The following is a 13,744-nucleotide window of genomic DNA, read 5'->3' on the forward strand; positions in this document are numbered from 1 at the left end:
ATGCGATTGACCTGTTCAATTGTACCATGTTTTTTGCGGAAGCCAAACTGGTGTGAAGGGATTGTGTTCTTCGATGCCAGAAATGAGTTTAGTCGGATCTGCAGGACCTTTTCAAAAAGCTTCGAAAGACATGGCAGCAAACTAATGGGCCTATAGGATGATGGCTGGGTTTTGTCCTTTCCCACTTTAGGAATCATGATTGTTCACGCCACCGGGTGAACAGCAGTGAGCGGCGAAGAGCAGTGAGCGGTGAGGAGTGAGGAGGGTTTTTTGATCCTCGGCGTCTACGGTCACACCAGGAGGAGTGACTTGATTTTTTCCAATGGGCACCGCCATCACTAAGAATCGAGCCTTTCACCCGAACACCCGTTCTCTTGCATTTTTTTACGATTTGTTAATCACTTTCAACCCGAACCATTTCCGTGTGTGCCGGTTTACCTGTGAATATTATATAAATAATAAAACCTACATTTAGTTAACCGAAGTTTCTCGTGCGTTTTAATTCACCACTCGCTCACCACAAACTGAAGAAATTGGCACCCGCCAACTCCTTGTATTTCATTTGGATCCTTCCGCCCCCCCACGAACATTGGTCCTTCGAGCCGGATATCCTTCCGCTCCTCCAGCTTGCATCGGCGGAATTCCTGATAAGTACAAAATTTCATTATTCATTTCATTTACATACTACTAAAAGTGTGAGGTTTTCCCGCTTCTCCATAGCGACCTACACACTTTTACATATTGTATGTACATACCTGACCTGTTCCAAGGTTTCATGGTAGTTCCTAATCCTTAGCGTGATTGTCCAACGTTCTCATTTTACATTCCACGATTATCCATTTTCATTTATGTTTTTTTTTCCTCGCACTTGTCCAAATCCACCTTTTTTACATATGCATTCACATGTACATGTAATTTCCACAGCTGTTTGCCAAATCCGCGTAAAAGTTTAAAAAACAAAAAAAAAAATTATTAAAGTGTTATAAAAAATAGGGAAAAATAAAAATCAAAGTGTTCACCGCGTTTTCTTATGTGTTGGAATAATAATCTTTAATGCCAAACTTATTTCCACACGCGCGTATCTACGTACATACATACATCGTCACCTGTTGATGTACGCGCATATGTACATACATATCCATATACATACAATCCCTTCGCACATTTACCACGACACAAAAGGCAAAAAAAATATTCTTTTTTTTTAAATAGCACTTCACGTATGCACCGCGATTTCTTGCGCGTTCGAATTAGGTGCGAAATTAATTTCCTCACGCGCGTCTTTGGATACCGGTGCACTTGCTTACATACGTACATACATACATATGTATATGCTTACATAGTCATACATTGCACATACATATGTACATATCCACAACGCATAATACATTTCGGTGTCGCGCATTGATTTAACACAACCCCACATCCAATTAAATTACAATTACTTACGTTTTTTTTGTTGTTGTGAACAACGCGTGTGCATACATATCTATACTCACCTGTGTACTTATGCATGTACGTACACACATAGATCAAAGCATCTGTCCATATGCATTGATCGGTTGTTTTATTTGCGCACAACACTCGCTTGTTTTTCCGCACAACACTTGTTCTTGGTTTTTCCGCACAACCACAAAAAAAAAATTATTCACATACATAATTAAACAACAAAATCAAAAACCAAATATATAAACAGCGGCCGACAGCTGTTTTCGGAGTAGTGGTGACACGTGAGTCGAGTCGTGATATCGATAGGCGGCTCAAGCGCGCCAAATTTAAATCACATTATTTCCGATTCTCTTTTTTCGCCTAATTATATATCCGCCCATATTTATAAAACAATACATATATATTTTTCCAGCATTATCGTGCCCACATTTATATATCCGTCCATATTTATAAATCATTTATATAATTTTTCCGGCCAACTTTTTGCGCTCACATATATATATCCGTCCATATTTATAAATTATATATATAATTTTTTCGGCCAGTATTTTGCGCTCATATATATATCCGCCCATATTTATAAATAAATACATATATATTTTTTCCAGCACTATCGGGCCCATATTTATATATCCGTCCATATTTATAAATTATATATATAATTTTTTCGGCCAGTATTTTGCGCTCATATATATATCCGCCCATATTTATAAATAAACACATATAAATTTTTTCCAGCACTATCGGGCCCATATTTATATATCCGTTCATATTTAAAAACTATATATATATTTTTTCCGGCCAGTATTTTGCGCTCAATATATATCCGCCCATATTTATAAATAAACACATATAAATTTTTTCCAGCACTATCGGGCCCATATTTATATCTCCGTCCATATTTATAAATTATATATACAATTTTTTCCGGCCATTATTCTGCGCACACATATATATCCAGATCCAGATTTATATAAAAACGTATTTTCCTTTTATCCTATACATCTTTGTTTATATATTTCATCCGTGTTTTGTTTTATACGTACTCCCATCGGTAATTTTCAATCCGCATTCGTGCGTTCGTATATTATTCCGCATCTATCCCCATTAAAGAGGCTTCGTTTCCGAGCCACACGCGAGAAAATTCTCCCGCAATCCTGCGGTGCACAGTGAGGAAGTTCTTGCGTCCCCATACAGTCCACTTCTCACTTCCAAAAAAAAAAAAGGGACGCGCACAAACGCGGTGTTCGTCGGTAAGCTCGTCCCCTGAGTATGTCCACGGAGCCGTCCAAGACTGCGCCGAAGTCCAACAGTCTTTCGTCTCCCTCTGCAACTCCGGAGAAGGTTCGGCCTCCGACAACTCCGGTGACCGTGAAGCGTACGGATATTTCGCGCAAGTTCTCGTCAGTTCGCAGCCGCAGCGAATCCCCAAGGTCCCGTCCGTCTTCGTCCAGCTTACCTGAGGGTCGCAGATTCTCGGTTAAAGACTCGAGGGAACACCAAGGTCGTTCCAAGCTTTCAACTCAGACCCAGATTCCGCACGTTGTTGTGACGCACTGTTCTGACGCTCCCGTCACCCGATCCGTATCACAACAGCGTAGAGAACACTCCAGAATGTCCCTTTCCGATTTCGTTATAGCGTGCGACGCATTGACTCTGTTTGAAGCTCGCGAGAGTGAAGCTCTAACTTCTGAAGTGCCCTTGTTTTCCATTAAAATGCACTTAGAGCAGCTCAAATCCCTTTGGTCAACTGTCGAGATGGAATACTCCCGTTGTCACAAGGCCTTGACAATCCAAGCCGACGAGGAAAGCTTGGCAAACATAAGCCACATCAAGGCGAAGCACGAATCCGCTTACGCGGCATATGTGCGATGCGGGACGTTGTTCGGAGAACGCATCGAACAGCTCTCGGTACAGATGACGACTCTTAGGCGTCAGCCAACCGCTCCGTCGGGGCCACCGGGGCATAGAGTTCCTCCGTGTGAGGTAGAGACATTTGATGGCGACAGCCTAGCATGGCCCACATTCCGCGATTTGTTCGCCGCCATTTATATCGCCAATCCGTATTTGTCACAAGTGGAGAAGCTCTATCACTTGAACGCCAAGACGCGAGGGGAAGCGAGAACCATCGTGGCTAAGTCCCCCTGACGAATGAGGGTTTCCAGGCCGCGTGGGAGAACCTCACCGCACGGTACGAAAACAGCCGTCTGCTGGTCATGACTCAAGCCAGACAACTCCTTCAGATTCCCGCGGTGGCACAAGAGTCGGGCAAATCCTTGCGAGAGCTGCAGACCGCGTTTCAAGGGTGTCTTACCGCACTTGAGCGTTCGGGTGTTAGTACTGAGAATTGGGATGTCCTACTTATCGCCATCTGCACTAGTAAATTGCCGAAGGCCACAATCCTCCTGTGGGAGCAATCAGTGCCCAATAAGACTGTCGTCTCAACGTGGTCCGATTTGAACCAATTTCTTACCGATCGGTATCGGGTCCTGGATGCCACCGACGAACATAAGTCGGCCCCAAGTGTCCAAGCCATCCCCATTGGCCCCCGCAAATCCTCTGCAACGATGAAAGTCCAAGCGTTTCCAGCGAAAGCTCAGCTCAAATCGGCGTCTTGCAAGCTGTGCCATCGGGAAAATCACCCAATACGGCTCTGCCCTAGTTTCCTTGATATGCCTGTTCAGAGGCGGCTGGAAACCATTAGACAGCAGGGACTTTGTCTGAACTGTTTTGCCCGCGGTCATCAAGTGAAGGGCTGCTCCAGTGCGCATAATTGCCATACCTGCAAGGAACGTCATCATACGCTGTTGCATCCTAGTGATGTGTCCGTGCCCTCGCCATCCGCTGCGCAAGTCCCACCATCCAGCGTCACAGAGCGCCCGTCCGCGAGCGACCAGCTCACAAATGCTCAAAGTTATTTTGCATCTACCCCAGGCAGAGGCCTTTTAGGCACTGCGATTGTCACTCTGCACCATCGTGGTGTGGATCATCATATTCGGGCGTTGATCGACTCGGGAGCCGATTCAACTTTTCTCTCCGAACGCGTCTTCAGCATGGTCCAGCCCCCCTTCTACCCAGTAGACGCCGCGGTTACTGGCATGGGCCAGAGTGATGGAGGCTGCGCCGACAAGGTGTGTCTGCTAATGCTGTCTCCCCCGTGTGACAGATTGAACAAGATTGAGGTCTCCGCCCTGGTCGTATCCAAATTGTCAGGGGCCATTCCAACAGCTCCATTCCTTAATACGGTTCCGACGCAGTGCCTCGATCGCCCCCTGGCTGACCCGTACTACAACAAGCCCGCGCCTATTGACATGATCATCGGTGTAGACCTGTTTCCCCACATCCTCGGAGAACGGATCAAAAAGGATATTGGTGATTTTGTCGGGCTAGAAACCATCTTTGGATGGGTTCTGTGTGGGGCTATCACTCCTGACCCCCCGGTGTCTAGATCCGTTTTCGCGGCACAGACGCGAGTTAGTCCCGAAGCAAAGCTTGATGTACTCCTCACCAAGTTTTGGGAGGTGGAAGACCTTCCCGCAAAGCCGGAAAAGGAGGATGACGCATTCTGCGAGCGGAACTTCCAGGAGACCACCCAAAGGGGAAAGGACGGCCGATATGTTGTGTCCCTACCGTTCAAAGGTCCGAATAGCGTTGACTTGGGCCACTCAAGACCGATCGCGCTGGCTCAATTCCTGCGGAATGAGGCACGCCTTCTCAAGGATCCGGTTCTAAAAACGCAGTACGATGCCATTATTCAAGAATATGAGGAATTGGGTCATATGATTCGGGTGACGCCGCCTCAAGATGGGAAAAACTTCTATCTCCCCCATCATGCGGTGTTTAAGCCCGATAGCACCACCACTAAGGTACGCGTGGTATTTAACGCGTCGAGCCCCTCCACACAAGGCGTCAGCCTCAACGATGTCTTGCACACCGGTCCTACTCTTCAGGCCGACCTCACGCTTCAGGTACTGAAATGGCGGTTCTTTCAATTCGTTTTCAATGCCGACATAACGCAGATGTATCGACAAATCCGAGTCGATCCCAGGCATACCCCCTTTCAGCGGATCCTCTACCGAGACCGCTGCGGCAATATTCAGGATTACGAGTTACAAACTGTCACGTTTGGGGTTAACTGCGCGCCATTCTTGGCGATCCGAGTCCTTTTACAACTGGCACAAGACGTGCAAACGATGTATCCTCAGGCGAGCGAAATCCTTCGGAACTACATGTATGTTGATGATGTCCTTGCCGGCGCTCACACTGAAGCCGACGCTCGTCTCGCCATACGAGAGCTTCAAGCGGTCCTCCAATCTGCGGGATTCCCGCTTCGGAAGTGGACTTCCAATAAGAAGGAAGTACTTCAAGCCATTCCGAGAGAGCACCTGCTGCGAGAGGACTTTCTCGAGCTGGAAGACGCGAGCACCGCAAAAACCTTGGGTATTCGATGGCAAGCTGCTGAGGACGTCTTCTTCTTCACCACAGCGGACCCCCCCCTTGAAGGAGTCGATCTCCAAGAGGCAGGTTCTGTCTCATATCGCTAAGCTCTTCGACCCCGCTGGGTGGCTAGCCCCATTTGTCATCCGAGCGAAGATATTCATGCAGCAAATCTGGCTTACCGAACTGGGCTGGGATGATGCTCTGCCGCCTCTCCTGCTGCAGCAATGGCATGAATTCCTGCAGGATTACCCAGGCCTCAGTCGACTCCGCATTCCCCGTTGGCTAAACACCAGCGATAAGCTCTCGTGGGAGCTTCATGGCTTCTGTGACGCGTCACAGAAAGCGTATGGAGCGGCCCTATATGTGCGGGTTCGGTACGGCAATCAAGTAGACGTCCATTTATTAACGGCTAAGACCCGTGTAGCTCCAGTCAAAACAGTCTCGCTGCCTCGGCTAGAGTTGTGCGGAGCGGTTCTGCTAGCCGATCTCTGGGCGTCGATCGTTCCTGAACTTCCAATCCGACCTGCAACCTCCCAGTTTTGGACCGACTCTACCATCGTGTTGGCTTGGCTCAATAAACCTCCGTGCAGTTGGTCCACCTTCGTGGCCAATCGCGTATCCAGGATCTCCGAAAGCACTAGTGGCCAAAGCTGGTCACATGTGCGCTCCGAGGACAACCCCGCGGATCTGGCGAGCCGTGGAGTCTCCGCGGCCGAGCTATCGGCCAGCAGCCTCTGGTGGCATGGGCCGGACTGGCTCCAGAGAGCCCCCGAGTATTGGCCAACTCCCCATAACGAACTCCCAGACACCCAGCTGGAGCAACGGGTCCAGTGCCACACCACCGCGACCACGCTACTCGAGGACGTCAGCGAACGGTTCTCGAATTATGGTAGGGCTCTACGAGTCATCGCGTACATCCTACGCTTCGCCACCAAGAGGATTTCGACGCCTTCCACGGTTCGCCTCACCAATGACGAACTTCTTTCCGCCGAGCGCGCCTTGATTCGGACCTCTCAGCGGCGGGAATACCTCGCGGAGATACGGGCCCTGGGCGAAGGGCGACCCCTGCCATCATCCAGCACTCTACTCAATCTGAACCCATTTCTCGACCAGCATGGGTTACTCCGCTCCTGCGGACGACTCCGGGCCGCTGAGTCCCTCCGATATGATGAACGTCACCCTATTCTCCTCCCATATAGTACTCATTTCACTCGCCTGCTTGTCGCATTCGCCCACCGCATCACGTTGCATGGCGGCAATCAACTGATGGTGCGGTATTTGCGCACCAAATTCTGGATCCCACGGATAAAGAACATGGTAAAGTCCCACATCAAGGGGTGCAAGGTCTGCATCGTTCATCGTCGACGACTACAGACCCAGATGATGGGTGATCTCCCTCGAGAACGCATCACGTATTCCAGGCCCTTCACCCACACGGGCATTGATTTCGCAGGGCCGTTCGAGATCAAAAATTACACCGGGCGTGCGTGTCTCATAACTAAGGGTTATGTCTGCGTCTTTGTGTGTTTCAGCACGAAGGCAATCCATCTCGAGGCTACCTCCGACCTCACCACTGAAAGATTTCTGGCAGCCTTCTCTCGGTTTGTCGCACGGAGACAATGTCCACAGCGCATTTACTCCGACAACGGCAAAACCTTCGTAGGGGCCTCAAAGGCGCTCGAAAAAGATTTCCTGAACGCCACCAAGCTTGAAATAATGAAGGCATTCCCCCAGCACATCCTATCCTGGCAGTTCATTCCGCCAAGCGCGCCCCACATGGGAGGACTGTGGGAAGCAGGGGTCAAAAGTTTTAAGACCCTGTTTTACAAGTCCTCGTCCACTGTCAAATACACCTTCGAGGAACTTTCCACTCTCCTGTGTAGGATCGAAGCGTGCCTAAACTCCAGGCCAATCTCTCCCATGAGTGAGGACCCAGAGGATCTACTGGCCCTAAGCCCGGGACATTTCCTGATTGGAGGACCACTCTTAGCCATTGCGGAACCGGAAATTCTGGTCGAGCCTATGTCGCTGATCAACCGATGGCAGCGACTAAAGGCAATCCAGCAGGCTTTCTGCCGCCGCTGGAAGAGTGAGTACCTCAAGGAGCTTCACAAACGGAACAAGTGGAAATCACCGACTCGCAGCATCCAGACCGGCGACCTCGTGATCGTGTCCGAAGATCATCTCCCCTCCAACGAGTGGCGCTTAGGGCGAATTGAGCGCACTCTGCCCGGGGCTGACGGCCTCGTCCGAGTGGCTGATGTCACCACCGCGCGTGGGTCTATCCGAAGACCCGTAGCGAAGCTCATTCTGTTGCAAGACAGCAGGAGTCCTGAGTCTAAAACCTTATCGTGACTCCTAATCCCTCTATGTTTCCTCCGAATGTCCTCGTCTCCGTGCATGTTTCTCGTTCCCGTGCATAGACTAATCCACTCCCCCATACGTAATTTCTTTCGTTACAGTTCATTCAGCTCGCCCTTTCATAGCGACATGGCCCCCACGCGTCTGCCGCACCACCGCAGCAAACGAGCTCCACAGGGCACGAACGTGTACCGATGCCGGGTCTGTCGGGGGTTCATGCACTCCGGCAGTGTCAGCGCTTCCTAAACCTCCGAGGGGAAAAGCGGCTTCGGGCGGTGCTCATCAATAAATATTGTCCCAATTGCTTGGCCCACGAGCATTCATCCGACGCGTGTCGGACTCGCCATGGTTGCCGACGATGCGGGCAAAGGCACCATACCCTGCTCCACATGGCCGACCAACCGCCGAGACGACGTGCCTCCGCCCGGCGTCGCAGCCGATCACCCCCTCCAGTCGTGCTGCACCCCCGCTACAACCCCGTTCCCGATCATCGTCCGACCGCTCCGCTTCCCCAGAAGGCGCACCCGAGATTTCGTTATCCTCCCTGCTCCACGCCAGGACGACGACTGTCCTGCCCACCGCAGTCCTACGGTTGGGCAATGGCTCGAAATCCTTCGAGACCCGCGTCCTTCTTGATGCGTGTGCGGCTGAGAGCCGCATCAATCTCTCCTTTGCCCGGTCCCTGGGGTTAGCTGTGACCACGGTCGGGGTCGACCAAGCCTGTACGGCCGTCCTCGAGTCGAGGTCCGACAAGACGTTCCGACGGAACGTTATATTCCGGGTCGAAGAGGACTTGCTCATCCGCACTCCCATCCGGGAAGTGGCGGCGCCGGTCCGAGAGAAGTTCGCAACCCTGATCCTGGCCGACCCCTACTTCTATCGGCCGGCGTCGGTATCCGTGGTGCTCGGGGCAGACCTCTATCCTGAGGTCATCCAACCAGGCTGTGTGCCCGGTCATAGCGGTACTCCCGCAGCCCAGAGCACCGTGTTCGGATGGGTCGTCTCCGGCTCCTGTGGGATCTAGGCGCTCCAGGACGTTGCCGTCCCCCATCCTTTATATGTCCAGGGTGACAATTGCAACATGTTGCAAGGGGGGCGGTATGTTCACGCCACCGGGTGAACAGCAGTGAGCGGCGAAGAGCAGTGAGCGGTGAGGAGTGAGGAGGGTTTTTTGATCCTCGGCGTCTACGGTCACACCAGGAGGAGTGACTTGATTTTTTCCAATGGGCACCGCCATCACTAAGAATCGAGCCTTTCACCCGAACACCCGTTCTCTTGCATTTTTTTACGATTTGTTAATCACTTTCAACCCGAACCATTTCCGTGTGTGCCGGTTTACCTGTGAATATTATATAAATAATAAAACCTACATTTAGTTAACCGAAGTTTCTCGTGCGTTTTAATTCACCACTCGCTCACCACAAACTGAAGAAATTGGCACCCGCCAACTCCTTGTATTTCATTTGGATCCTTCCGCCCCCCCACGAACAATGATGATAGTGGACCTTTTCCATGCTCTTGGGAAGAAGCCAATTCTTATTATAGCGTTGAACAGTTTGCAGATGTATTGTATGGCAATGATAAGGAGTTCCAGGATCATTTTCGGCGTTATTAGGTCATGGCCAGGGGCTTTTTTCGGCTTTATGCGGTTTTTAATTACTGCAGTGATATCGTCCGATTGGAGTTCCGAGTACTCACTATCCGTTAATGTGCTCGAAGGGGGAAGTACAGATGAGTTTGATGTTGGATTTGGCTGGAAAACCATTTTAAGATGTGTGGCAAATACGGATGCCCTCTCTTCGTCACTGCGGGCCCATCCACCGGTTTGACTCGTTATCGGTGAAATTGTCTCTGTAGGAGCGCTTAAAGTTGGGTGGGCTTTCCACAGAGGATGTTTAGTGCTGGTTGGACTGAGCTTTTCTATGTATTTCCTTTGAGCCCAGCTTTCCTCTTGTCTTAACGCCTTGGAGAGGTTGCCATTAGCTTGCCTTAGGCGAAGTTTCGCTGCTGGTGAGCGAGTAATCTGCCATTCTCTTCTTAGACAGCGTTTTTCCGTTACTAATTGTTCTATCCGCCGGTTCGTAGGCCTGTCAACAGGTTTAGTGTAAGAAGAGGCAGGTGGAGTAGATACTCTTGCTGCAGCTCCCATCATAGACTCAAGTGCAGAGACGCACATATCAATGTTCTCTGCAGCATTCAGTTTCGGCGAACAGACAATGTGGGCACTCATGTACATTTTAAATCTAAGCCAATTTGTTTTGTTGTTTGTAAGCCTATATGGGCGATCAAGTACTTGAGGTCTTGTTAATAGTGTGAATAGCACTGGAGAGTGATCGAAAGTTAAATCTAGCAGTGTATCCGCAGTGATCCGATTACGTGGAATCCTCTTGGTTACTGCGAAATCAATCAAGTCAGGCACTTTCTGTGGATCTGTGAGCCAATAAGTAGGCCTACCCGGTGAGACGCAATCCATCTTATTGAGAGGGTTGACTATTGTGTTGTACAACTGCTTGCCTTTAGGATTTACCAGGCGAGATCCCCAGTGCGTATGTTTGGCGTTATAGTCCCCTGCTGCAATGAAGCGATCTCCGAGTGTGTTAAAGAAATCGGTGAATTCTTTTTCAGAGATTGAGAAGCATGGTGGGCAGTACTACGCTGCAGTAGTTGCTGTCAAAGAGCTGACGGTGCTGGTCGGTGCAATCGGTGACCCAGTTATCGATATTGCTGGCGAAGCACACTGCTCTCTCCACGGTAAGTTGCTATTGATTGCTGAGTGGCTGGCACTCTGGTCGGCGACACCACCGAAAAGTACGCGTTGTTGCGTTGAACCGAGAGTCGACGCTCACGTTGTTGTTGTACAATTAGTTCTTGTAGCTGTTGCTGGTTGGGATCGAGAGCTTGGGCCCGAATTGGTGGACATGGCTTTTTTAAAAGTTACGCACTCTGTTGTTGCAACTTAGTATTTATTGCTATTAGAGCAATCTAATAGCAATATGATTGTAAATAAGCGTCTCTGAGGCGACTGAGAGCCCTACAAAAATTTCCCAATACTTTTACATAGCTCGCAAATAACTGTTGACACTTTTCCATTGTCTGCAAATAAGTGTCTTTCTCTCGAACAATAAAAAAGACTCCGACAGAAACTGTTTTTGTCGCGACTAACTAAGATCGCTCGCGCTCTGATCGAGACAGTCATTTCTGTTTTCATTTCGCTCAAGTCAAACACTGATCGATTGCTTGAGTTAAATGAAGCAAATTGTCTTTAGCGTATGTATGGGTAAACACACGCGATTGATGCGTTCTTATTTACGTTTATGTATATGTATGTATGTGGGACTAGGTTCCGATTCCATAGAAATAAGTTGTCCCGTTTGATTTATATTTAGTTATATGTATGTTTTGCCGGCATTAGGTCAAATTTTCTTGAGTGAATAAAACAAAATAATAATATTTTGTGTTGTTCTTTTCCGATATATTTCGAACACTCATCGGTGGTCGTCTTCAGGGCAACCATAAAAACATTTAATTGTGATTAACTTTAACATAACATAATTTAACGACAAGAAACACCTACTTATTTTTACACGTCCGCACACTGTGGCGTGGAGTTACACACTGACTTGTCCCTAATAAATGCCTGTATAAATGCGCGCAGTTGTCTGTATCCATCTTATAATTAAGTCCTATATTTGTCGGTGTATTTATTATGTGCAGCATCTCCAAAGTGTAACGTTTGTTGTAATGCTGTTATGTTTACTTCGTCAAAATTTGGGGAATGTCCACTGGCAGCACAGTGGGCCATAATTGCCGTTTTTTGTATATTGGAGTGTTAACAATAAAAGGTCGCAAAAAAAAAAAAAAAAAAACAACAATTATATTTAGTTATATGATAATAGGTTTTATTTCAGATTTTAATTAGGTTTTTGTAACTATAATAATGGGTGAATTGAATGGTAATTGTTTCGTCTTTAGGTTTTTTACACGTCTTTCGTCTTAAACACTTCTTTACTTCTTTTAATACACGATTTTCGTCTTTAATACTTCTTTAATACATGTCTTCTCGTCGTTGTCTCGAAAGTTCTTCCTCCTCGTCTCGTAGCAGCATTGCCACATCGTCGTTTTTGTGGGTCGCTTGCCACCTCGTCTCATGTGGATCGCTTGCCACACAGTCTTTTTACCAGCTGTTTTGACCCCACAACCCCACATGTATGTATGTTTTTACATGTACACGGTAGGCAAAGATAATTTCTGTTGAGTTTTTTAGTCAAACTGTGTTTTGTTGAGACTCTTTGTGTGACCAAAAATCGTATTACTCTTTATGCGACACTCATATGAGAGCGTCACACGAATGAGTCAAAGCGCTTGACAAAAACCAATTTAAAACAAAGCAAAAAGAACCGCTCAGAGAGAGATTATTTCTGGACAATCTTTTCGGTTATAATACGAAGCAGAGCATATGAGAAAAAACGATCAACTGTCATTTGCTAGCTATGCTATTTAGAGACAAACTCGAAAAGTTATGCACCGAGTATAGTGATGTGTTCAGACTTGACACCAAACCAATCACAACAAATAATTTTTACAAACAAAAATTAAGACTTAAGAATGATGAACCGGTATGTGAAAAATTACCGAAATCCGCATAGCCAAATAGAAGATATCCAGCGTCAAGTTGGAAAGTTAATTGAACAGCGTATTGTTGAACCGTCTGCTTGGCCTTATAATAGCCCACTCTTAATAGTCCCAAAGAAAACACTTTCGGGATCTATAGAAAATAAAGAAAGTAAGTCGACTCGTCGACTTGGGTATACCTTACACCAGGTGAAACAAATATTTCCAAATGTATGTCTATTAAATTGTTTTTACATGTCTTATACTATGTGCTATCTCGTACACTCTACGAACACACGAGCACTCTAGCGCCGCCACTAGCCAACGGCCAATTCTGGCCATGTGGACCGCTTAGTAAAATACGTTCATACTAATATTTTGCATGTTTCTAGTCCGATTTCAATCAAATTTGGTAGTTTGATAGGAATAGAAAGGATTAATTAGTCTGCCGAATTTGAATGCGATAGTCAAAAAAAATACAGCAGGAAATCCGTTTTTTCTTAATTATGGAGGCGGAAGTGGGCGTGGGAAAATATGAAAATATATGTACTCTGCGCGCATACTAAGCCAGTATACATACTAAATTTGGTGACTTTAGCTTTGTTTGTTTTTGATAAAATCAGTGTTGTTTAATTTGCGGGGGCGGAAAAGGGCGTGTCAAAATTTTTAAGTAACCAATATCTGCGCCTCTATTGAGCTAGTCTGCATACCAAATTTGATGTTTCTAGCTATTATACTTTTTAAGAAAAACAGTTTTATGTGATTCCTGGGGGCGTAAGGGGGCGTGCCAAAAAGTTTGAGCAATTAATTTCTGCGCGCTAACTAAACGGGTATACAAACTAAATTTGATGTCTCTAGCTGTTATACTTTTTAAGAAAAATTG

The 13,744-nt window shown here is 47.4% G+C and overlaps 1 protein-coding gene across 1 annotated transcript; it reads left to right on the forward strand.

The window, feature by feature from the left end:
• Positions 1-230: 230 nt before the first annotated feature.
• Positions 231-9,635, forward strand: LOC137578643 (uncharacterized). The gene is made up of 2 exons (XM_068292222.1): positions 231-651; positions 8,352-9,635. The coding sequence occupies exon 2, from the start codon at positions 8,609-8,611 to the stop codon at positions 9,272-9,274; it is 666 nt and encodes a 221-aa protein (XP_068148323.1). The 5' UTR covers positions 231-651; positions 8,352-8,608; the 3' UTR covers positions 9,275-9,635.
• Positions 9,636-13,744: the final 4,109 nt, after the last annotated feature.

The sequence above is a fragment of the Drosophila tropicalis genome, unplaced genomic scaffold, assembly GCF_018151085.1.
Source record: "Drosophila tropicalis isolate 14030-0801.00 unplaced genomic scaffold, ASM1815108v1 contig_615, whole genome shotgun sequence".
NCBI lineage: Eukaryota > Metazoa > Arthropoda > Insecta > Diptera > Drosophilidae > Drosophila > Drosophila tropicalis.

Excerpts from the sequence above, each read along its gene's own strand:
- LOC137578643 (XM_068292222.1), top strand. The coding sequence starts at position 8,609 with ATGCGGGCAAAGGCACCATACCCTGCTCCACATGGCCGACCAACCGCC.